This window comes from Canis aureus, chromosome 31 (assembly GCF_053574225.1).
Source record: "Canis aureus isolate CA01 chromosome 31, VMU_Caureus_v.1.0, whole genome shotgun sequence".
NCBI classification, from domain to species: domain Eukaryota; kingdom Metazoa; phylum Chordata; class Mammalia; order Carnivora; family Canidae; genus Canis; species Canis aureus.
In genome coordinates, this window is record NC_135641.1 from 10825512 (window position 1) to 10851746 (window position 26235).

At 40.4% G+C, this 26235-nt stretch overlaps 1 protein-coding gene across 1 annotated transcript in view; it reads right to left on the bottom strand.

Annotated features, from left to right (window-relative positions):
- Window positions 1-26235, bottom strand: part of ADCY2 (adenylate cyclase 2) — a 387190-nt gene that overhangs the window by 108661 nt on the left and 252294 nt on the right. The window contains exons 5-7 of the mRNA XM_077879619.1: window positions 13230-13378; window positions 6778-6889; window positions 2227-2354 (exon numbers count right to left, since the gene is read on the bottom strand). Coding sequence (XP_077735745.1) covers window positions 2227-2354; window positions 6778-6889; window positions 13230-13378 — 389 coding nt within the window. The remainder of the gene's footprint in view (window positions 1-2226; window positions 2355-6777; window positions 6890-13229; window positions 13379-26235) is intronic.

A 26235-nucleotide genomic window follows, 5' to 3' on the forward strand; every position in this document is an offset into this window, starting at 1 on the left:
GCAGAGAGACACACAACCATTGCCTGATTTGAAGCTTAAGCTTAGTTATAAGCAAGAGTTCTAGAAAGTTTCCTCAAATCTTCTACTGTAACTGAGATTCTGGATGCATGAGCTATTACTTATGTATCCATCATGGACGGATAAATAAAATGTGGTATATACATACAATGGAACATCACTCCCCCATTAAAAGGAATGAAGCACTGATGCATTCTACAAGGTGGATGAACCTTGAAAACATTATACTATGTGAAATAAGCCAAACACTAGCCAATGAATATTGTGTGATGCCAACGCATATGAAGTATCTAGAAAAGGCAAATTCTCAGAGACAGAAGGTTAAAAAAGGGCTGGCAGGGGCTGGGAAGAGAGTGGAATGGGGAGTTATTGCTTATGGGTATAAAGTTTCTGTCTGGAATGATGACAAGATCCTAGTAGTAGACAGTGGTGGAGGTTGCCCACATTTTAAATCTACTCGATGTCACTGAATTGCACATGTAAAAATGTTAAGGAACAGTATTTATGCATATTTTGTCACGATAAAAAAAATTACTGAAAAATACTACTGATGAGCTGGTGACATGCCAGTGGGCAGAATGTACATAAATTTCTTCTAAAAGCTCTTCAACATGGTGTGAGTAACACAAGCTGATGGAACTGGGAAATGGTTGATGCAAAATCAGAAACCAAACTTCAGTAATCCAACATATTATTGAAGCATGTAATAAATACATTAAAAAAAAATCCCTTCTCCTACTAGAATATTTCACCCCGTGTTGGAAACCCACTCCGAGACTGCCTCCAGGGGCAGGTGATAAATTTGAGAAAACCTATTAGTTTTACTGATTAGATTCACTTCCCCTTTCTAGATCCAGAAACGGAAACAGTTAATTACTTTAAAAAAAAAGTAAAACTAATTTTCATGTCAGAGAAGACAAATGAGAGTTACTCTGAGGAAGAAGCAGGAGGGATCAGATTATTCCCACACAATATATATTGTGAGATGCAGAGGCCATACTGCAAATCCTCCCATCTCTATTCTTTCTTCAATTCCACCTAATTCATTTGCCTCCCAATGCTGACTTGTCCATAGTGGTCTGTGGACACTAGAGGATGTGGACCACAGGGATCTCCCATACTTAGTGGAGGCAATGTGGGCTTCACCACGTTCATCCCCGGATAACACTGGGAAAGCCACCCATTAGCTTGTTCAGTTCACTTCATCATGTAACTAACATACATGGTGGCTAAACATGTGACAGCCTGACTTGTTGCTTTCCCACTGAAAGCCCCATTTACTATAAACCTGAGACAAGGAAATAGAGCATCAGCCACATAATTCCCCCTCCTGCTTAGACCAAAAATGTAGATAGTGTAAGATCATGTGACTAAAACAGGCCATCAAAAAACCCAATAAACTCAAATCTTTCAATCACATAACCAACAAACAAGAGCTTTTACCATTTATAAGAATATTCTGGCTTCTATCAAGGGCATCACTAAAGAAGTATGTTATGGCACCAGTAACAAAAAATAATTTTGCACCTTACACTTTTATCTGGCACTTGTCAACTGTAACATTATTCTACATAAGTAAATCTTCTCCAGAATTATGATGAAAGAAACCATAGATACAACACAGAAAACATACTCTATGTATATAAACTGAATCTAAACTTATAGAGCTGAGTATTTTTGACTAGATGCAGTAATTTTGGAGTCTGGTGGTAAAAACTACCTTCTTTCTAACAACTTGAGTGTAGCCATGTTGTTTGTCTAAGATGGTCTGTATGGAGTGTTGAATCACTAAATTGTACAGCTGAAACTAATATACTGTATGTTAACTAATTGGAATTTAAGTAAGAACTTTTAAAAAGGAAATTGTTTGTCAGATGATAAGAGCACAGACATTTTTCTTAAGATCGAAGAAGATATTTAAATGAAAAAAGTCATGTTGGAAACAACCCAAACTCTACTTGCCCGTAGATTTCTACCTTGGTCTTGTTGTGATCTAAGGCTAACAACAACAATACAAAACACTTACGGAAGTGTTACTTTGGACTGAGTTACTCACACGCCAATAGTTGGGCCTCTGCACACTTATATTCAAAGGCACAATAATGCTTTTAATCCCAGTAGACAGAAAAACAGGAATAGTTGTGAGTGACATTATAACTCAAGATTCTTAAAAGAGTTAAAAAGGATCCTACTAAGCATCACACTTACTTTATGGCTTCACACATGTCCAGCCCCATTTTCACACAGTTCTTGGCATGGTTTGGGAGAGATATAGGGAGTCCGGATACACAATAGTAGCAGTCTCCCAAAATTTTTATTCTCATGCATTCATTCTCCTGGAAGAAGAAATCACAGCATTCAGTTGCGCTCAGTACTTACACAAAGGTTTAGATTTTCCGAATATCGTCAAAGGCATGTTCTACTGATACCATCACAATGACCAGGGTTTGTGGGGACAGAAATGAGCACTGGTTGTGTTTCCCTTCATGATCCAACAAGGATGGGCCACCCTCACCTACATGCTCCTTTGCCGGAGCAGGAATAATAAGGAAAAGGGGAAGGAAAGGAAAGCAGAGAGAATGTTTTGGAATGATTTATTCTTAACAGTAGCAGAGGGGTACAATGACAGGGTCATTCTCTCCAGCCCAAACATCCCAAACACTGGTGGCAAAATGAAATAGTCCACGCAGAGCAGAATCTTCCAGGGCAGTGAATGATGACTAGAACTCAACTGGAATTAGAACTGTATGCCAATCCCTACTATGCTCATGTTTTTTTTTTTTTTCATTTATTTTAAAGCTGAAGGAGATTCTTACCTGCAGAATGTAACTTCTGATAAACATCTCTATAATACAATAAGCTACCATTCAACATTGCCAAGTAATTTAAAACTTAATTCTGACCTTAGGTTAAACTATTTTAATATGAAATGGGATTCATTATTTTTCTTGGCTGGGTTGTTTTTATATCATGATATTGAAATTAGCTTCATTTATATGTAGTAATCCTACATGCATTTCTAACTTTTCTAGTTACTTTATAGACTCGTCAGTAAGGAAAAAAAGAAAGGGAAAAAGACAGGCAAAAGAAAAAGAAGCAAAAAACCCCAAAGATGTGCCAAACACAGATCTTTTCCTTCTTAACACTAACACAGGCTTATGTATATACTGAACAAATCTGAAATAATAAAATGAACATAAGATTTTCTTGTTCTTAAGTATGCGTTAAGTTTGTTGAAGATTTTGCATACTTCTTTTCCTGCCTGATATGGAGTGCACAAGCTAGGGCATATTTTCATACTTATCTATGATGCTGTAGACAATGTGCTTAGTAACTCCTGATTAAAAATATCGTAAGTAATAAAAAGGCAAACAAGTATGTATTAATAGGGCTTCCATCCCATATTGTTAAATAGATATTTTGAATCTAGAAAACACTGAGATTAACAAAAGTGAATTCTTGGCAAACTTACCAAGATCAGTTGACCCTATACATGTGTGCATGGGTTTATTTCTGGACTCTCAGTTCTGTTCCATTGGTCTATAGGTCTGTTTTTAATGCCAGTATCATACTGTTTTGATTCTGTAGCTTCATAATTCATTTTGAAATCAGGAAGTGTGATGCTTCCAGCTTTGTTCTTCTTGCTTACAATTGCTTTGGCTATTTGGGATCTCCTGTGGTTCTTTATGAATTTTAGATTGTTTTTTCTGTTTCTGTAAGAGATACCACTGGGATTTTGATAGGAATTGCACTGACTCTGTAGATGCTTTGGATATTATGGACATTTTAGCAATATTAGTTCTTCCAACCCACGAACATGGGATGTCTATTTATTTGTGTCTTTTTAGATTTCTGTCATCCATGTTTTGTGGTTTTCAGTGTACAAGCCAATTCACCTACTTGGTTAGGTTTATTCCTAAGTATTTTATTCTTTCTGATGCTAATGTAACTTTTCTTGATTTCCTTCCAGATACTTAGTATTAGCATAAAGAAACACAACTGTTTTTTGTACACTGATTTTGTATCCTACAACTTTACTAAATTCATCTATTAGTTATTAAAAAAATATTTATTTGAGAGACAGAGAGAGTGTGTGAGCAGGGGGAAGGACAGTGGGAGAGGGAGAAGGAGAGAAGGAGATCCCCAGCTGAGTGCAGAACCAGACATGGGGCTCAATCACATGACCATGACATCATGGCCTGAGCCAAAATCAAGAGTTGATGTCCAACTGACTGAGCCACCCAGGCACCCTCTATTAGTTCTAACAGATTTTGTGGACATTTTAGGGTTTTCTATACACAAGATCATGTAATTTGCAAACAGGGATAGTTCTACTTCTTTTATGATTTGGATGCCTTTTATTTCTTTATCTTGCCTAATTGCTCTGGCTACTTCAAGGACTAAGTTGAACAGAAGTGGTGAGAGTAGACATCCTAGTCATGTTCCCAAAGGGTATTTAATTTTGTCAAATTTTGTCAAATGCTTTCTCTGCATCTTCTGAAATGATCATGTAATTTCTATCCTTCATTCTATTAATGTGGTCTATCATGTTGATTAACTTGTGTTGAACCAACCTTGTATTCCAGAAATAAATCCTACTTTATCATTGTGTACAGTCCTTTAAATGTGCTATTTGAATTCAGTTTGCTAAGTGAAATATGCCTGACTTTATTCAGGATATCTCATGATCCTGAATAAGAGAGTGCATGATCTCACTTATATGAGGAATCTGGAATAGCCAAAGTCACAGATCAGAGAGTAGACTGGTAGTTGCCAGGCATGAGGGAAGGGAAAAATGGAGGTTATGGGTCAGAGGGCATACAGCTTCAGTTATGTAAGATGAGTAAGTCTTGGAGATCCACTGTATAGCATTGTGTCTATCGTTGACAATACTGTACTGTATACTTCAAAACATGCAAAGAAGGCAAAGCTTATGTTAAGTGTTTTAATTACATCATCATCAATAATAAAGAGGGAAAGAGGACATTTCTGTATGTGGTGGATATGTTTATGGTATAGAGTGTGGTGATGGTTTCACAGGTGTATGCTTATCCTCAAGCTCATTACCTTTTATATATCAAATATGCAGTTTTTTGTATGTCAATTATACTTCAATAAAGAGGCTTAAAAGATTTTTAAAAATAAGTGAATGATCTGATTTTGAGTTCCTTAGCTTAGTTATGTGCCTTATGTAGAATTCATTCAATTGGCAGAGCTGTTTGCTTATGATGCATGTTATTTAACCAGGAGGCATGAAGTGATTCCCAAAACATGCTCCCTCTGTGACCAACAATGGATGCACCAAGCCATCCTAGGCTATATGCTGATATTGCCTGGACATTCCTTTGTTATAACCACCAGAGAGGAAGAGACGGCCACACCAAGTACTTCTGTTATGAGCACTGAATTTTGTTTTCTCCAAATTCATATGTTGAAGTCCTAACACCTGGTGCATGTGAACTTGATCTCACTGCAGACTTAGTTAAGATGGGGTCGTACAGGGGTTGGTTGGGTCACTAATCCAATATTCGGTGCCTTTATAAAAATGGGATATTCAGACAGTGAGATATGCCCAAAGGGAGAATGCCATTTTAACATTGGAGATATGTTGTCACCCACCAAGACTGGGATGTTTCTTTCTAATGTGACAAAAGTGACTTTTTATTAATTCAAACTTTTAAGGCATTATTTAAGTTTTAAATCTTTTTCTAAAAATGAGCAGCCAAAAAGCTCAACCTCTTCCTTTGGTTTGGTAAAAGGAAGAAAGCTGTGCTAGCCTCTTACTGCTTTTTTAAAATCCCCAATGATATCCATCATGGTCAGGCAGGCAGCAGAGGGCACCTCCTGGGGAGCCTGACCCAGGAGTGACCCTGTGAACATCAGAAAGCCACATTTATTCTTAAGAGGCTTGCCTGGAATGTTCTGTATGGTTTAAAAGTGAGATGAATCTTGCAGTGAACTAAATTTGGGACCAACTCTCTCTTCCATATATAAATAATTCACTTTAATAAGCATAATTTAGTTTTTTTTTTTCTGGAAATAATTCAAAGAAAGAATGAAGCTGACTGGTAATGCGTTATGAGGTGGAAGTAAAGGGCTGGCAAGGAGGGAACTATTTTTTATTACTATTCCCACCAGGAACCCTCATGGTTCCAGTAAATATGCAAGTTCTAGTTTTGGATTGCCTGTCACCATTTCCTCTCCATGAAATTTCCCATCCATGAGCACATGAATGGGAAATAAGGAACTGACATTTCTGTTCAAGTGGCACAAAGGTCAATAGATATAAATGAGACAATAGTAAACAAAGGGCTTAGGTGGAAAATGTGCATCCTATTTAGGGGTTCTTTCAGGCTGCTGAATACATGAACAGCTATGAGTGGATGAGAGGCAATCATGTTTCCAACTCCTGACATCAAAATGCCTAAAAAAGAGGAACTTAGAACAGCATCATACAGAGGCATATACAACTTATACTCACCATCTTGAATGTATTTACTATATGTGTGTTGAGTTCTCTATATGCAGACATTTTAAAAATAGATGCAAACATGTGCTAATTGTATGCTACAACATTTCTCATCCCGGAGAAATGAGACTCATCAGAGCCCAATGGCAAATAAACCATATGAAACTATAAACACCATTCCTAAATAGTGCTCTATGAAAAAGCAAATAATTGATAAGGGACAAGAGAAAAAAAAGTTAGTCAACACTTTATAAATCCTCAAAAGAGAAGGGACTCACTAACACTCGTACCTTTGCAATTTGATCAAACTTTCCAAACAGCTCGTTCAGCATGTGGACCAGCTCTCCTGGGGAGCAGTCACTGGCCAGCCGGGTGAAGCCAACAATGTCAGCATACAGGATACTGTAAGAACAAGGGTAGAAGTGTTTGCAATTTCAGATTTGTTAAGAAGTAATGGTATTTTTTTTCCCTTGAAAGAGTATATAGTTCTTTACATTTATATCTATATTTTACAAGAAAAATGTCACCTCCCTGGATAGGAAATAACATAAACATTGTGCCAATTTTTCCCATTAAAAATTTTTTTTGATGCCAAGTTTTTATAATTAAAGAAAAAGTCACATGATGCACTTCATCCATTCTAGTCCATTCTTACTGATCACCTTTATTCTCTCATGGCCAGTCCCTTTCTCCCTGCTTGGTTTATGTGGTATTCATCCTGAGAGTTCATTACATGGGCACAATTCAGATATCTATTTGAACTGCTACATGCATTTAAATTATAAGAATTCCTAAAGTAGAAGAAGCAAAGTCAGAATAGCAAATTCTGCTTTCACTTATTCAAAGAAAGAATAACAATCTTCTTAAAAGAAAGAGTACTTAACAAAAGGTTTTGTGGGCAGCCCAGGTGGCTCAGTGGTTTAGCACAGCCTTTGGCCCAGGGTATGATCCTGGAGACCCAGGATCGAGTCCTGTGTCGGGCTCCCTGTGTGGAGCCTGCTTCTCCCTCTGCCTGTGTCTCTGCCTCTCTCTCTCTCTCTCCGTATCTCTCATGAATAAATAAATAAAATCTTAAAAAAAAAAAAGGTTTTGAATTACTTATTCCTTGCCAGGATGAAGCTGACATGGTGCATCTTCCTTGAGCCCAGAGTGTTGTTGGGGTGATGCATTAAACAAATAAGGAAGGACACCAGCAAAGTCCAATCACAGTGATAATAAGTGTGTGTGTTGTGTGTCATGGGAAGGGGGGTTAGCTGGTGATGAGTCCAGGAGAGCTTTCTTTCAAGGGACGTACATGCTAGTGAGACGTATCAGATTCCTCAGAGTCGTGTCTGTGTTTAGTTAACCCTCAAAGGTCAGGATAGGAAAACATAGCCTCAGGATGTGCATTACCACTTTTCCACACAATGACATGCATATGATTTGTATAAAGATCTCACAAAGAGGCCTAAAATTCCTGCTGGCAGTTGGAGATTCAGATAATATGGTTTAAGTTGTACCCTGAAACAAAATTACCACCTCACACCCATCAGGATGGCCAGTATCCAAAAAATAGGAAGTAAGAAGTATGGTCAAGGCTGTGGGGAAATTGGAACCCTTCCCCACTGCTGGTGGGAATATAAGACGGTGCAGCTACTCCAGCAAAAAGTATGGTGGTTCTTCAACAGATGAAACAGGATGACCACGTGACCCACCAAGTCCCCTCCTGGGAATATATCCCAAAGAACTGGAAGCAGGGACTCGAACTGATATTTGTATACCATGTTCACAGCAGCATTATTCACAATAGTCAGAAGGTAGGAATAAATCAAATACACTAACAGATGAATAAAGAAAAATGATATACCCAGAATACATGAAATGTTATTGTCTTTAAAAGAAATGGAATTCTGACACATGATACAATATGATGAACCTTGGACACATGATACTAAGTGAAGTAAGCCAGACACAAAAGGACAAAGACTGTATGATTCCACTTACATGAGAAACCTAGAATAGTCAGACCATAGAGACAGGAATTAGAGGGATGGGTGCTAGAGACTGGGTGGCAGAGGGAAGCTGCTGCTGAATGGGTACAGAGCCCCAGTTCAGGATGAAGAAAAAGTTCTGGAGATGGTGGTGATGGTTGCAGAACAATGTGAAGGTGTTTAACGTCACTACACTGTACAATTAAAAACTGTTAAACCTGTGTTATGGTACGTATGTTTTACCATAATAAAAAAGTAACATGGCATTGGCCAGTCTGATCTCAGGCTGGATCTCTGCTGTTGGCTGCACTCCATTCACTGTGCCAAACACAAGGCTTGTGGCTTCACCTTGGAGGGAAGACTTAGTACTCTGCTGATGACAAAAGCTGGAGGAGAACTCTCTGGTCCAAGAAAATCACGGCTGCAGGGGCTTCTGCATTGTCCATTCTGCTCAGATGGTGCCATCAAACTTTCCCTACTCCCCCCATAGCACCCTGTAGAAGCAAGGATCACAGACACTGAGCCTGGTCCAAGAGGAAAAATTAACTCTGCTTGTGCAGAGAAAGAGCATCTGATCCAAGGAAGTATTGAGAAGGAGAATGTGCGGATGGGCAGTTGAATCTCCTTCCTTCTTCCTGTGGTCAAACATTGTAGTGGGTGAAGGCGCCCCAAGACAGGCTGGCCATAAATGTCTTACAGTGGCCCAAAAGTTACCTGGAAGCCAGGAGATTCAAAATGTAAACAGGTAATTGTGATGCAAAGAGTTATAGGAGAGGAAGCATGGTACTCTTTGGGATCGCACAGGTACCCGACCTAGACTCTAATTAGACAGCCACTTCAGAGAGATCACTCCAGCCACAGCAATCTGGAAGCACACAGGTCAGTTAGAACCATAGCCCTTTCCTCCAAGAGGGCCATGAGGAGGGTCTATTGTCAGGAGTAACGGACAGAACTGGACAGATACGGGAGAAACATAGGAAGAAGAATGAACCAGGTATGGTTAGCAATCAGTTATGGTGGATGGTGTGACTAGGAGAGGGAGGCCTCAAGGATGAAGACCCAGTTTCTGGTTGAGAAAGGGGCTCAAACCCAGCTCTGAACAAATCAAAACAAGCTTGTAGAGGAAGATGACCCATTCAACTCTGGTTGGGTTGAGTTTGATGGTGGTGTCAGTGGAGCATCCAAAAGGAAGATATTCACTAGGTAAGTAAGTATGGAAAGCTATGGTTGAGTTCTGCATCTTTTTTTCTCAAGATTTATTAATTTGGAGAGTGCATGAGCCAGGGCAGGGGCAGAGAGAGAAGGAGAGAGAGAATCCTCAAGCAGCCTCCCCCCAGAGCATAGAGCCTGATGCAGGGCTCCATCCCATGACTCATGATATTGTAACTTGAGCTGAAATCAAGAGTCGGACACTCAATCGACAGAGCTCCCCAATCGACAGAGCTCCCCCAACTGAGTTCTGCACCTTAGTATCCCACAGTTGGTAATTAAAGTCCTGGATGAGAAATGGACAGAACAGAGAGGAGCTGGGAGACAGCCCTAAAAACACTCATTTACAGAGAGGCTAGATTTAGGGAAGAGAAAATGGAAAAGGAGATGGTAGGAAGAGAAATGGAATATGATGTCATGGAGTACACAGCATGGGAAAATTCTTTGTGTGGGAAGGCAGGGTCAAGTGGCCAACCATATCGAGCTGTCAGAGATAAGGACACAGAGGCTAAGTCATACTGAGATATGGGAACAACATAGCTGGTGGGAAACTGAGCAAGAATGAGTTCTGTGATGTGGTGGAGGCAGATGGCAGAGTGTGAGGATTCGAGGAGGGCGAGAACACAGGGAAAACCAGAGTGTAAGGAACAACTTTTCTTTTCTAGAATCTTGGCTATAAAAGGGAGAAATGGTCAGTTTCTGAATGGGGTGGTGGTGCTAGATTATGGGATGTGTGCTTATTTGCAAAGATGGGAAGGATTTGTGAATGCTTCAGCCCTAGTGGCAGGATTCAGAGGAAGATGCTGAAGATTAGGGAAGCAGCTAATAGCAGCTACCCTGCCATCTAGAAATGCCTCTCCTCCTCATTATTCTTCACATTATTATCACCCTCAGATAGAAAAGAGCTAATATATGTTATTAACAAATAATAAACATCTTTTTGAATAAATGGACAAAGCAGAACTAAAAGTTAATGAAACTTCACTGTCTACAAACCTAATAATTCTCATAAAAAGAAAAAAGACCTTCAAAAACCCTCAGGTATTGACTGGACTCTCTGCAATATCCATTTACCATGTCGGCTTCTTTGCTATTGCCTACCTTGCCCAGGATGAAAAGTCATGTTTTCATACTTATTATTACAAAAATAATTGGTACAGCATGTGATTTGTGTATGCTTTTACTTTTTAAGTTTTGGTATTTAAGTTACTTTAATGTTCCAACTATGTGAATTTAAATTTAATTCGACACAGCTAATAGATTCTAGACAATCTCTGAAGGTACTTGAAGCTGTGTCTGTAATCCTTTGCCTCAACAGTGTGGTGGCCAGCTTCCAAGATGGCCCCAGAGAGGTCCTCACCTTCTGGTACCTACTCTCTTGTAGTGTCCACCCTCCACTGGATAGGGTTGACCTGTGTCATCAAGAGGTTGCTGCAGGAACTACAGCAATAACTTTCCAAGCCTAGATCATAAAAGATCTTCCACCGGGCTGTCTTGGAGTCCTTGCCCTGGGAAGCAAGCTTCCATGTTGTCAGGACACTCAAGAAACCTATGAGCAGACTCAGTGATGATGAGCTAAGGCCTCCAGCAAGCCACATGAGGAATGGCCTCAGAGGCAGGTGCCCCAGCAGCCCACCGGATACCAGGCCTGAATCCACATCAAAGACCATAAACCAGAACCACCAGGTGAAACTGTTCTCAACTTGGGACAAACAGAAGCTGTGAGATAATGTTTACTGTTGTCTGAAGCCACTAGGTTTTGGGGTACTTTGTCACGTAGAAATTGGAAGTTAATGCAGATAGCATGGGGAGCCTTCATCAGCTGTCTGAGGCTGGAGGTCTCATCGGTCATTTTTATAGGGCTCTTTTCCCCGGGGATTATCTCACAGATACTCAAAAGATATTCGGGGATCTTGTTTAGATACAGCTGCATTTGTCTTTACATGTGTTAAACATCCCATGTGTACTTAAAACTATTTCCTCAGACAGGAGGGGTATTGCCAATTTTCAGACAGCTAAGGCTGGAAGGGGCAATTTCTAGCATAACACCTTGTTGGATACTGGGAGAATGTTTCTACTTTCCTTCTTTGGGTAAAACGCTTAAAAATCTGAAGGCAGGCCAGTGTTTTAAATAATTTTACTCCTTAACAGGTGCAAATGCTCTTGAAATACATTTCCTTTTTTTAACCCCCCAAATGGTAGGGACTTAAAAAAATTATTTTTTTTACCCGCGATTCTTCATTTATCCTCTGCTTCTTTAGTTCCCACTGATTTATAGCTTTTTTTTTCTATTATTTCTTTCCCAATTTGCATTTCTCATTATATATTTAGCTCTGTGCGTGCTTGGACCGTATGCATCACTAGCTCACATACCTTTCCTCAAATCTGGGGTCAAAATGATATTGTCTTAGCAATGTAAATTACAGTAGAAAATGTAGTCAAATTTATTTCTTACTAATAAACTTCGAAAACCCTGGACTTGCAAACCAGCCTGGATGCCAGCATCATGCACTGTTAAGGATCCCAGCTTGAGAGTAAAAGGCCAAGTAGCCAAGTAGTCAATGTTCCACAAACTGTAGCTGTGTTTGTGATTGTTGCTGCTGAACTACTGAACAGAGTAGGTAATAACATCAAGGAGGAACAAATGAGGCCAGATGCACAAGTTACTTATCGAGGGAACCTGGCAAGAATAAAAAGCACTTTTGTGATGTAGTTGAAAGGATGTAAGGAAACTCCTCCAAAGAAGTGGTATGAAGACTGGGTGGGCTTGGAGAACAGTGAGGCACCAGGCATATAGTCTGCAGGGGCCGAGTTCTGCTATAGCTGGGAGACAGGCAGCCTAGGAGGAAATGCTCTTCTGCATGTGAAGTGAGGGCCTGCACAGCTCCTCTCGGGAGCTTAGGGAGAAGGAGGCCCCATGTGGTTCTCCTTCTGGACCTCAATCCCATGCTGATAACATGGTAGTCTGCCAAGAAGTGAGATTATAGGAATGGCTCCCTGGGAAGCAGATGGGACTATGGCAGACTTGGAAAACAAGAACTTTTACTATTAATTAATTAAGATGTACACCAGTCCCCTGTGATATTGGTTGCTGATTGGCCATAACCCCAGAAACCCATCATTCCTGATGGACAGGAAGTGTTAGCTTCATGAGGCCCTGGCCCTGCTAAGTCCCCTGGAGGAATCAGTTCTTGCATCAAGAGCCCACAGGCCCTACCTTCAATCTTACTACAAAGCCAAGGGGCCTGTACTCCAGGGATGCCATGATATCTGCCTATGGTGCTCCCAGAATAAGTACCCCACTAACTGCCTCTCTTTCCTTTGGGACTGAAGGTCCACCATAGAAAGTGGGGCCATGATGGATACCACCATCCAGGAAAGTGAAGAAGATTCTGCTTTCTTATCCTCAGGCCCTGAGAGGCAGCAGAAAGGAGGTGGAGTGGGGACTATATTAACAGTCTCAGAGGAGCTATGATTTTGTGGGATGGGAGCTCCCAGTTAAAAATGTCCCCAGGCTGGCAAATGGCTCCCCGGACTCACTAACAGAGAACAGAGCAGCATACCTCACGTTGGTGTGTCGCTTGACATACAGGTTGTGAAAGTTGTTTGTGTTTTCCATTTGGCCGGCTTTGGGGCCCTGAAGCCTCTGGATGATCTCAGCTTTCATTTCCATGGCTATGTGAGCAGGCAGCAGAGAGAGCAAAAGCCGTTCCTGAAACAGAGCGTGGGAGGGAGACCAAGACGTTTCAAATCATTACGGTAACATCCACGTAATCTCTGAAAGCATCACAGAACCGCGGCAGGGCCGATTCAAGGACTCTTTCCCACAAGCTAAAACACGGAGTGTAGAAAGACATATTGAAAAAAAAAATCAAAATTTCTAAGGTCAAAGTGTGTTATATTATTATTTATTTATTGAGTTCTAAGTATATGTTCTTCAGAGTAGAGGATAAAGGGCTGCAAAGTTATTTCCCCTAAGGATCCTGTTTATCTACTTTGATTTTAAAATAGTAGAGTAAAATGATATAAAAATGCCAGAAACCTATGGTCTGCCTAAGATAGAAAACACTCATTTTTGCTTGCCCATTCATTTGGGAGGTAAAGTACAAGCTTTATTGCATTTCAGAAAATCAACAAATATTCCACATTTCCTAAATAAGATAGTCAAATATTTTCAAATATTTCATTTCCTCTGTGGTAACCACCCAATTCCCTTTAATGACTCTAAATTTTCATAAAGCTGGAGTCAGAAATAGCATCTATAAAATGTCATATATAAGAGACTACATGTGGAACACACAAAAATGATAAATTATGAGCTTTTCTTATATTTTTAGTCTTAAATACAGTAAGCAACATCTAACGTTACACTTATTTTAATTTCTACTTATTTTAGTTAGAGTGACATTTGTAATATTTTCTTTCTAGAAAAAGTATTAAATAAGGGCAATCTATGGAAGTTTATACTCATCCTTAGTTATCCTAAACATTAATTTATTGTAGAGGCACCTGGGTGGTTCAGTCAAGCGTCCAACTCTTGGTTTTGCCTCATGATCTCAGGGTTGTGAGATTAAGCCTCATGGTGAGCTCTGTGCTCAGCTCAGTCTGCTTGAGATTCTCTCTCCCTTTCCCCCTGCCCCTCCCACTCATGCTCTAAAATAAATAAATAAATCTTTAAAAACATTTATTATAGAAAATACCATATTCTTTAGGTATTGTGCATTTAACAACTGATAAATGTTGATTAAAAAACATCTGTTGAATGAAATATTTTTTGTCTTCCACATTTCCTGTTTCTTTCTGCTTTCCTTCTTTTCATTCATTCATTCATTCATTCACTCACTGATCCATCCATTTATTTATGGGGACAAAGTGATAAGAAAATATAGGGGAGGGGAAGCTGGTCTTTGCTCTCAGGTTTACAGGGCTGGTGTCCCTCTGGGCCAACCCCCAAGGTACATCATTTTGGTGGCTCCTGAAAACATCCACTGAGGGAGCAGAGGGAAGGCCAGGAGTGCATCCTGATGAAGATGAGAAGACCCTCACGACAGCACCTCCCCAGTCTGCTTTGGGGAAAAAACAGGTGCAAAGCCAAAAGCAGACCAAGTGGGTACCTATGGGGGAATCCCAATGCATCGCAGAGCATTTCACCAGGAACTGGCATAACTGAGTGTCGGCCATTTGTTCTCTCATTCATTAATTTATTTACACATTCAGAAAATATACATCATTGTCTATTAAATGCCAGGCTTCACGATGAGCACTAGTGATGGATGCAAACAAGAGTGAGTCAACATTCCTGGATACCATGTTGTTCAAAATCCAGCAGAGAGCCCACCGCAGCCCATCAGATGAAGCTGGAGGAATAGATTGGTGTTTGAAGGAAGCCACATGCCTGAGATATAGGAAATAGAAGGGAAACTCATAGTCCAGGAGGACCTGCTACTCATGTGAAACAGGTGAATCAAAGCACACCCTACTTGATTAGTACTATTACCAACCTCTTTGCAAAAAGAGGCAGTAAGGTAGAGGGCCAGGTGTTAACAGTTGTCATAACTCAAGTGGTGGTACTGACAAGAAAGGGAATTTTATCAGTACTTAAGAGATTAAAAAGACACTTTCAATTTAATAATTCTGATCTTTTTTGTTGTTAAATTTCCTTGATGTTTCCATTTAAGTTAAGAAATAAAATAGAGAAATCAGGGGATCCCTGGATGGCTCAGTGGTTTAGTGCCTTCCTTTGGCCCAGGGTGTCGCCCTGGAGTCTCGGAATCAAGTCTCATGTCAGGCTCCCTGCATGGAGCCTGCTTCTGTCTCTGCCTGTGTCTCTGCCCCTCTCTCTCTCTCTCTCTCTCTGTGTGTGTGTGTGTGTCTCTCATGAATAAATAAAATCTTTAAAAAAATAAATAAAATGGAGAAAACAAAAGTTTTTAATAAGTTAAATGTCCATATATATCTGGGTAAATTAAAATTAATCTTAATTGTACAAAATAATGAGGATAATGTCCTGGGTGATCTAAAATTTAACAGAAGTGAAATCTACAATGGCTTTAACGCAAAAAGTGAAGTGAGAATAAATGGAGGTAAAATGTACAATCCTATGGGATTGTATGGGAAGTGGCAAAAGTAGTAATTTATAGTAGAATGCAGTAAGTCAAGAATGAATATAATTTCCACAGTAGCAACAAAGAATGAAAGACCGTATGGCTAACAGACTAGCAATAAAAACGAGATAGAAATTCTTATTAATCCAAAATAAGTTGTAATGAAGAGTCAGAGAATTTTTTTTGGGGGGGGCAGTCTTTTTTTAATATTTTATTTATTTATTCATGAGAAACACTGAGAGGAGAGAGAGAGGCAGAGACACAGGCAGAGGGAGAAGCAGGCTCCATGTGGGAAGCCCGACCTGGGACTAGATCCTGAGTCTCTGGATCACGCCCTGGGCTGAAAGTGACGCTAAACCACTGAGCCACCTGGCCTGTCCTCAAAGAGAATTTAAAACAGGTGCAACAAACAGAGAATAAATTGCCAATAAGGCCTATTATATTAGAAATTACATTAAATGTAAGTGAACTAAATACTCCAATTACTTGACTAATAATGGTCAGATTGGATTTTTAAAATGACAATCTCTATTCACAATAAGCACATCCTAAATATAAGAATACAGAAATACAGAAAATAAGAAAAGATACCAAAAAAAGAGACAAATTATGAAAACCTTAATGAAAAGAAAGTTGGTGTAGTTAAATTAATATAAAATATAGGCTTTGTAGATATTTCAGTCTTTGAGGAAAGGATGGACATGTCTACATACTTAGAATTTTTTTTTTGAGAGGAGGAAATAACAGTTTTTGCTTTGAACATTGGAGATACATCTTCAAATGTGGTTCCTCCCACTCACAGACTGATGATATAAAAGGAAATAAAGGGACCTTGTGCATTGCTTTATTGCTCAACTTCTGGAGGAGTTCCTGGAAAAGACTATTTTCTCTATAGTTATTTGTTAAGTGAACGAGTGACCTACTGTGCATTTTATCTGGGACACATCAAAGAAAATCTAATTTCAAAGCTTCTGTTCACCATCAGTGGTGACTGTGCTGTGGTGGGAACCTGGAGACCTAGGTAGATAATACTCATGTTTTAAAAATCATATTAATTATCTTCTTGATCACAAATACCAGGTCATGCAAAATCTGCACTAGTGATGTTCACACAAAGGAAAATTTGACTATTCTGCACAATAAGGGTAGTGATTGCTTTGGATTCTCCTCTCTGGAAGACTATCACATGGTGGCAACGGGCTCAGGGAATGGAGGGAAGGAGTGTGAGACTCCTTCAGAGGGAGGAGAGACCCCAGTTTCATATCAACAGGCTCTACCTAAGGAGAAAGAGCACATTCCAAGTTCCATCATGTTGGAAGATGGCTGGTGAACATTGGTAATCACTTGAAATTAAATTCTGATTTTATTCCAATCTTAAGCTCAAATTCCCTCCGGTTATTCCCCAACTTTCTCTAACTTTCTAACAATAAATAGTTCATCATTTTGTTAGTTTAAAGTGAGGAGATGAGTTCAAATTTTGGACTTAAGTAAAATGCTGAAAGAGCAGAAACCATGCGTGACTGTGTGGGATATCTCAGCAGGCAGCCAGGGGCCAGGATAAATCTCCTGGTAGATGGAAAATACTAAATTCAGTAATGGAATTAAAAAAAAAAAAACAAGGCATATTTTGGTTTAGTAAAGAAACAGGGAGCCCCAGAAAAAAATGGACCCATTTGGAATTCAGAATACAAAGAAAATACTAATGACATAAAAACAGATGTTCAAATTTTAAAACTTGAAAAAAAATCTGTGTTCTTGTTAAACACAAACTGAGAGTTTGGTTTCTTTGGTTGATGGGGTGTGGTGTCAATACGAGTGGATTCTCTCTCTGATCTAAGAACCCATGTGAAAAGATAATGGGATATATGTTTTTAAATTAATGAAAAACCCTTTTGAAATTTTGATATAAAGAGTTACTCCATCACCTACTTGTCTTTTGCTACTCATCCCTCAAATTCATAAATTTCCCACTTATCCTGCATTATTCCATGTGCTAGCCTCTGTGACCAACAGGATGTGCTTAGACATTTGAGAAATCTAAAAGTCATGGGACATAGGATATATCCAAGGAAGTGTTTAAGACTTTGTACCTTAAAATGTGGGACTGAGTTCCCATAAACTCATTTCCACAGGGATTGAGCACTGTGTATAGTATTGAGCAACACTGTGTGGGATGGTCACTTTCTATTTACTGATTGATGTCTTGGATGGTTGGGTATAAGACCAAAATATTATAAAGGAGTCATTATGTTAAAAATCTATTTTAACAAATAGGGGAAAGCTAGTGAGGAACATGTGAAATTGCCATCAACAATAATCAGGAAGCCTATCTGCTCATAACCTCAAATGTGAACAGAGCAATCCTGGATAGGAGCAAAGAGAGGCATGTTGCTCTGAGATGCCATCAAATCTCTGTTATAATCAAAGCAAGTAGGCACTGACTATAAATCTGTTGATTTCTGGACAGTAATAAGGAATTTTAGCATGCACAATGTAACAGATTATAAATCTGGATCTAGGCCACCTTTTTAGAAATCCCGGTGGAATCTGTGTGTCTACAGAGATGTCTGGTCATTGGCTTAGGCAGATTAAAACAAACTTGTGTTCTTTCTGATGGGTGATCGATGAGTCAAGGGCTATGAAAAAATAAAATTCACCAGGCCATTATGCCAAATTTATGAATTTCTGTTCTATTATCTTATGATGATTACTTGTGTATGTGCGTGGATTCTGTGCAGTCTTCTGTAGAATTTAAAACAATCAGTAGCCTTCCCACTGTTTACACTCACTTCCAGTCAAGCTTCTTGTAGTGGGTGCTGTTCTGTCCATGTTCTAACAGTTGTCTGCCTTTCTTAGAGGCCATCTGCACCCTGTTCCTTACAGTTTCATGTGTCTCAATCAATGAGGGAGTAACTGATGGATAAATATCCCAGTTTCTGCATCCACATCCCCCAGTGGGAAGATCTGAGCATGCTTCCCTCTGCAGGTCTCCAGTAGGACTGAGCCCCAGATGCCACCAGTGGCTCCTTCCAACAGCTGACCTCTCTCCCTGGTCCACTTCCTCACTCTTCTACCTGCAACCACCTCCCAACCAAACGACGCTACCCAGATCCTTACCTTAGGGTCTGCTTGAGATCTTTTCAAGCATCTTCTCTCCTCCTCATATACTCTGTAATAAGAATATGCTAAATCCCAAAGTTCACAGAGGTAGCCTTTCCTGAAGGACAGAGTCCATGAAAGAAAAAGAACCCAATATAGTAATTCTCTTTCAAACCCATAGCTTCATTTAATGACCAAATGTAAATTATGATCTTTATTTTAGACTCAAATGTAGACAGATGACTGGCTTTTTATAGGTAGTTTCAAAAATACAAGATGTGTGTGTGTCTGTGTGTATGTGTGTATGTTGTAAAAACCCAAATTTTCTTTTTTTCTCTTTTTTTGGTGTTCAAGAAGAATCTGTGTGAATTTAGACTGGAATTGAGATTTTAGTAACAGGCAACCAGACAAATGAAAGAACCCGCGGCTTCCCCACTACCATGCAGTCCTGGTACCACCACTGGAAGGCAGAGCCTCTGATTAGAGCTCATGAATGGGGTCCATGCTTTGGGGTCTGCACATGCCCTCTTGGTGATGACAGCATTGGGCAAGAGGGTGAACATCAACTAACATCTGTACTGAAATGTGTAAATCAATACACTTTTATTTTTTTATTTTTTTTAATTTTTTTTAAATTTTTATTTATTTATGATAGTCACAGAGAGAGAGAGGCAGAGACACAGGCAGAGGGAGAAGCAGGCTCCATGCACCGGGAGCCCGATGTGGGATTCGATCCCGGGTCTCCAGGATCATGCCCTGGGTCAAAGGCAGGCGCCAAACCACTGCGCCACCCAGGGATCCCTCAATACACTTTTAAATTTATCTTTTTCCCTTACCAAATGCTATACACTGAAGAAAAAAAAAAAAGCCCAATATTATGGCACATATGATGAATTTCAACTCAATTCATAATCTGACAAGGTTAATATTTCCATTAATATTTCAGCTTTTTGCTAATGTGGCTGTATGCCCTGCCAAATTATCGGAAAGCAACCCACAAATGTTAAGTGCTTAATACACGGGATATAACCTAGCTACTCTCTCCAAGTACACTGGAGAAACTCCTTAAGGGGATTTTTGGAAAATCAAGTTGTCATTAGATTGACTGATGCATACCATTACTACTTCTTTCTCCTCCTAGAAGAGACTAATGACAGAAAATCTGACTAATTCTGGCATATTCAAAGATTATTTGATAAATAACTTGGTCTTGTTTTGAGGGGTCTATTTCAACACATCCTTTTATTAAACCTCTAATTATTATTCGTTAGCAATTTTTTCTTTTAAATTGTGCCTCATAGAAGAGCTACAGAGTTAGTAAATTTCAATGCACTATTGATCAAAGTTCAGGACACTCTGAGCTCCAAAGTGTTTCTAATATAATGAAACAAAGCAGATATTACAACTTTCTATTTTTATGCTCTTCTGGATATTATTTTGGTTGATAGGCAAATCCAATTTAAGCAAAGAAGACTCATACTTAAATTCTGAGCAAAGATATGATAATGCATGTGATGCCTTGTGCCTTCAATAAGCCATGCATGTAATAAGAATTTAAATCTGCTAAATTTTTCAAAGGGGAGGAAGACAGTGACATGCTCCTTTGCAAGATGGAAAATTTTTTTTCTTTCAAAATTCTTGCTTCAATCTCTTTCTTAATTTAAATGCAATTCAATTACATCAAGATGCCAAACCAATGTAATGAACAGAAGGGGTATTGTTATGAATGTTTCTCCCCCCAACAAAAAGTAGCTATCAGAATGGAAGACACCAGGTCCCTAAGTAGTCATTGGGTTACATGCAATACTAAGGAGACAAATGGTATCATTCAATACTGTCCTGCAGTATGAAAGAACAATGTGTCCATTCAGGAACAAAACTGAGAACCCTGTACTCGGAAAACACCTGCCCAGGACATAAAGATAAGTCAACACCTTCCCTAGCTCGTATCTTCTCTTGCAAGGAGCTTCATGTCTGTTGGTCTCAGAAAATAAGCATCCTCCACTGGCACCCACCTTGATCACCAGCACATCCACCACATTAAGTTCTAGTAGTAACAACTGCTATTGTTGCTTTTCCTGCTGTTAAATTTAGCTTCTTTTAGATCCCTCCTTAAAAATTCTGTTTCACACCAATTAATCAGAACACGCTGAATACTCTTATTTTAAAGGTCTTGCTTCATCTCTCTTTGACTTTTACACAAAATTCAGTCATTAAATGGATGTAGGGTAGAGAGTAGCAACTTTGTATTAGAAATAAAACCAAAGTGTAATAAGATGTGGTTCCTGACCTTTTCTGCCACTATCTAGAATACCTCAACCAAATTACTCAACCCTTTGAATCCCAGCTTGGTTGTCTAAAAAATTTATCTATTGAGCTACATGAGCTGAAGATCTCCATGTCTATGTGAATTCCTAGCATTTGATGGAACCAAAGGAGGCCCTTTCTAGAAGTCACTTCTCAGTATTTTGGAGTTGAACAATTGCTGACACATAGAAGAAAGAGCCCAAGTGCTCAAATCCCAACATGGTTGCAAATACAGTCGGAAGGACAATGAGAAAGGAGTGATTTCAACAAGGGGGAGGAGGTGAAGAAGGGCCAGAGTTCTGGTGTGCCACATTAATGGCCAGTGTTGATGCACAGAAGGAAAGCCTCCCCATTTACTCCATGGTCTAGGAAAACTGGAATGTTTTGTGCAAATTAAAATCAATACGCACTTAAAAAATTGTTGTTTCCTTTTACAAAATAGCAAGTCCCTTCATTACATGCTTATATTGTTGCCTCATTTTACAAACCCTGATCACATTCAATCTCATTTGAATGCAAACGCTTTTTTTTGTATTTTTTTTTTTATTGGAGTTCGATTTGCCAACATATAGTATAACACCCAGTGCTCCTCCGGTCAAGTGCCCCCCTCAGTGCCTGTCATCCAGTCACTCCATTCCCCCACCCACCTCCCCTTCCACTACCTCTTGTTCATTTCCCAGAGTTAGGAGACTCTCATGGTTTGTCTCCCTCTCTGATATTTCCCATTCATTTTCTCTCCTTTCCCCTTTAATCCCTTTCAGTATTTTTTATATTTCCCAAATGAATGAGACCATACAATGTTTGTCCTTCTCTGACTGACTTACTTCACTCAGCATAACACCCTCCAGTTCCATCCACATTGAAGCAAATCATGGGTGTCCGTCCTTTCTGATGGCTGAGTAATATTCCATTGTATATATAGACCACATCTTCTTTATCCATTCATCTTTCGATGGACACCGAGGCTCCTTCCATAGTTTACCCCAAAGATACAGATGCAGTGAAAGATCGAGACACCTGCACCTCAATGTTTATAGCAACAATGTCCACAATAGCCAAACTGTGGAATGCAAGCACTTTTGACCAAAAAACGGGCAATATAGATATAGAGGTGGTTCAGAGGGGTAACAGTGAGGTGGTTGGCGTTCACGAGGGAGTCAAGACCTAATGGAACTGTGTCTCCCAACATCACAGCCACTGACCACTCTTTCCACTCGCTCTGATTGAACTAGATGACTCTTTAGTTCAGAGTAGTTAGAGAACAAGGAGCCAATCAAGTCAAAGTATAAACTATTTATAGCCATGGGTGACAGTAAATGGATATTTCTAGACTTGAACTGTTTACCATCCACTGTCAACTCAATTCTCAAAAACAGAGCTTCTGGCGGGAAAAAAAATCAGTGATAAGGTAGAAATATTCAGTCCTTGGGTGGGAGAATATGGAAGCCCTAAGACCAGAGGTACAGCTCCGTTCCCCCGACCAGCCCGCAGCACAGGCCACTGCACACAGCACCCAGAGCAAGATAGCAGGAGGGGTCCATGAGGATCACATGCACCTCTCAGGCTGCTGCAACTCACAGGGTTTGAGCACAACACACAACTCAACACCACTGGTGCTAAATCACCCAAAGGAGATCTCATCATGCAAACAGACCTTCACACTCATACAACATAAAGTAAAAAAGTAAAATGTTCCAGAGTGGTGTTAATTCTGGTCTGACTGGCCTTTCAAAGATCATCCCACAAGTAAGGGGCATCATCCAGCTTGAAACTAGTGAAGTTGTTTGAAAAAAACATGGTGGAAAAATGTATAAAGATGGATCACACTCCTGGATTTGGGGGAGGGGAGGGTGGACAAAAAAACCCCATGACGTACAGGTGGCTCGAAGATTTCTCCTGAGAAGGAGGAATGATGGAGATGCCAATAATATGCCAATAATACTACTGACAGAAGGAGAGAATAAGAAACAAAAAGAGGTTTTGTTGGAATCAATTTAAAGGATGATTACAAGGAATAAAATGGAGTAAGTTAACGTTTATTTGCAATCCCTCAATGGAACCACATGGTAAAGACGACTAGGTACGCAAGGCAGTTATACGCACAAAACACTTGGAGTACGTTGAATTATTCTTTTGAAATATGTGTTGATCCTTTCTTTCCTTGCTCCACTCAGTCACTGTAGGCTTGGCCATGGGACTCATTCTGACCAATGGAATGTGAGCAGCATGACGTGTGCTCCTTCTAAGCAGAACTTTAAGAACCAGTATGGGGCTCCCCATGTTTTGTTTTTGTTTTTGTTTGTTTGTTTCCCTCTGCTTTGGGGACCAGCAGTGTCTCAGGTCATGGCTACTGTAAGCTCAATCCCATGCATGGGGCAAAGTGGCAACCCACCTGTACTGGACAAACACAAGTGAGAAGGCATTATTGTTGCCAGCCTTTTGATTTGGAGGCAATTTTCGCCACAGCATACTCAAGCTATTTAGATAGATGTAACACGGCAAGGGCAAGCCCATCAACCCCCATGCTCTGTCCCTGTGCACAGGATTTTCAAAGCTGCTCTGACTTGGTGAAATGCACTTACTCACATAAGCATCCTCATCCTGTGAGCTGAGGCTGCAGTGTGAGAGGTCTGGAAAGAGGCAGGGACTCTTTCTCCAGCAAAGCAGAGTAGAGGAGCAGACTCAGGAAGGGCCTGTGGCAGTGAGGAGCACCCTGCCAGGGCCCTGGTGACTTCAGAGCCTACGTTACTAGTACCAACCTACACTGCTAGCCTGGGAAGAAGGGGCCAGGATATGGCCTTTGGGATGCCTTACGAGATATAGGAGTCGCAGTGTGGGGTCCCCACACAGTATGAAGCACTTCAGTATTAATTTGCATTCCTTTTTCCATGAGAAAAAAAACAAAACAAAACAGGGATGACACATCTAAAAGAACTTTTTTCTAACTAAAGGCTGAAGTCACGAGAATCTACCTGTTTTTGGCGGCAGGTGTCATCCTACCCACAAAGTGTGGTTGTCTATATCTCCTATCAAGGTATTCATTCTTTTTTTTGTTTTTAAAGATTTTATGTATTTATTCATGAGAGACACACAGGGAAAGGCAGAGACACAGGCAGAGGGAGAGGCAGGCTCCCTGAGGGGAGCCCCATGTGGAACTCGATCCTAGGACCCTGGGATCACAACCTGAGCCAAAGGCAGATGCTCAACCACTGAGCCACCCGGGCTCCCCTCGAAGTTTTCATTCCTACTGAATACAAAAGCTCTGAGCTGTCCTCAGCCAACCAAGTGTTTCCATGCTCAAGGAGGTTGGCAGCACAGTGTAACACAAGGATGTTCGTGGCATCGACCAGGACAAGTCCTGAAGAAAGAGCACAGGCGTCTGCCGGGGGTGCTGAGAGTTTCTCCCCTGACAGAGGTGAGACTGGAGGTTCACTTTGTTTAATCCCTCCACAACACAGCATTCTGGTGTGGAGTGGGCTGCTCTGTCTGAGCCCGGATGCTTGGATTTATGAGATCCTAAGAGCCTGTAAGAGATAATGAAGGGACAAGGTGGGCCGCTGGGAGGGTACAAAGCTTTGGAGGGAAGACCAGTGCCTTCGATGTCACTACTGAGTTTGGACTCTAAAGAGGTCTCTAAAGTCACCTTTGGCTCATTCAGAATTGTTGATTGAAGAACAACAGATGGGAAAACATGGAAATGAACTTCCTCCTCATCTTCTCAGGAAATTATAGAACTGCTTACCCCCAGTACAAATGCTGTGCTCTTAATTCAAGATTCTTTTCCCATGCAACTAATACTTATGGGCTACTTTCCACACCCTGGTTCCAGTTCTGAGTGATCTGTAACCATTATCTCACTTATTTCTCCCCAAAACCCAATAAAGTAGGTCTTATTACTTTCCCCATTTCTACAAGAAAGAAACTAAAGGCCAAACAGGTGGTAGAGTCAGGATTTGAACCCAAGGAGGTGTAGTCAACGGTTACAGCTCTTAGTTTGCTAAACTGTACCCAGAGAAAAGGATAATCCATAAACAGAAGGAAGAGTAAGTAATGGCTTTGGCTAGTGACAGGGAGGGGACTGTTCCACATGGCAGTGTCTCGAGTTGTGACCAATTCCCCTTTGTCTTCGGTAGGGTGAAGGGATTTTTTTCCTAACTGTGTTGAACTTGGAGACTTGAACTTCAAAGCAAAATCACTCTTGGGATGAGCCCCATGGCTCTCCTACACCATCAACAATCCTCAGCCTCTTCCCACCCACCCAGTCCTACCCCTGCCTGAAGTGCCTCCACCACGACACTGGGCACAGAGTAAATCACAGCTGATATCAAAGGTTGTCTTTGAAAAGGGAGGCAGCTGAGAATTCTGGAAGCAACTACTGACATTTCTCTTGTGAACACATGACTGAAGCCCGAAAGAGGCATTTACTTTTCCTGCTGTGGATACAAAGATGAGTAGATGGTGTGGAGAGGTGATCCAAGGACTCCACAGTGCTGAAGTCAACATTCACATTTCTGCTTATTTGTTTTGAAAAACATTCACATTTCTGCTTATTTGTTTTGAAAAATAGGGGTACCTGGGTGGCTCAGTTAAGTGTCTACCTTCAGTTCAGGTCATGATCCCAGGGTTCTGGGATCAAACCCACATCAGGCTCCCTGCTCAGCGAAGAACCTGCTTCTCCCTCTCCCTCTGCCTTCCTCCCTGCTCATGCTCGCTCTCTTGCTCTCAAATAAATAAATATTTTTAAAAAAGAAAAAAATAAGTGCCCGACATCAGCCTCCAGAGAAAAGCCTCCCAAGACACAACCCTGCAGATAATACCCTTTAAACAGTATGCCTGCCCTCAAACACTGCTCATCATCTTGGGCACTGCTGCAGTTGATACCATGGGACTTATCTACCATTCCGCACCACATCAACTTCTCTGGAAAAGAATAATGATGAGGGAAGATAGAGACTAGAACTGCACTAATTCTCATTCTGCACATCAAGCAATGCCCGAAGCTTTCTCAGATTTACTTAAAGATGGAAGCAGCAAATTGTCCAGCAAAATCCTCACAGCA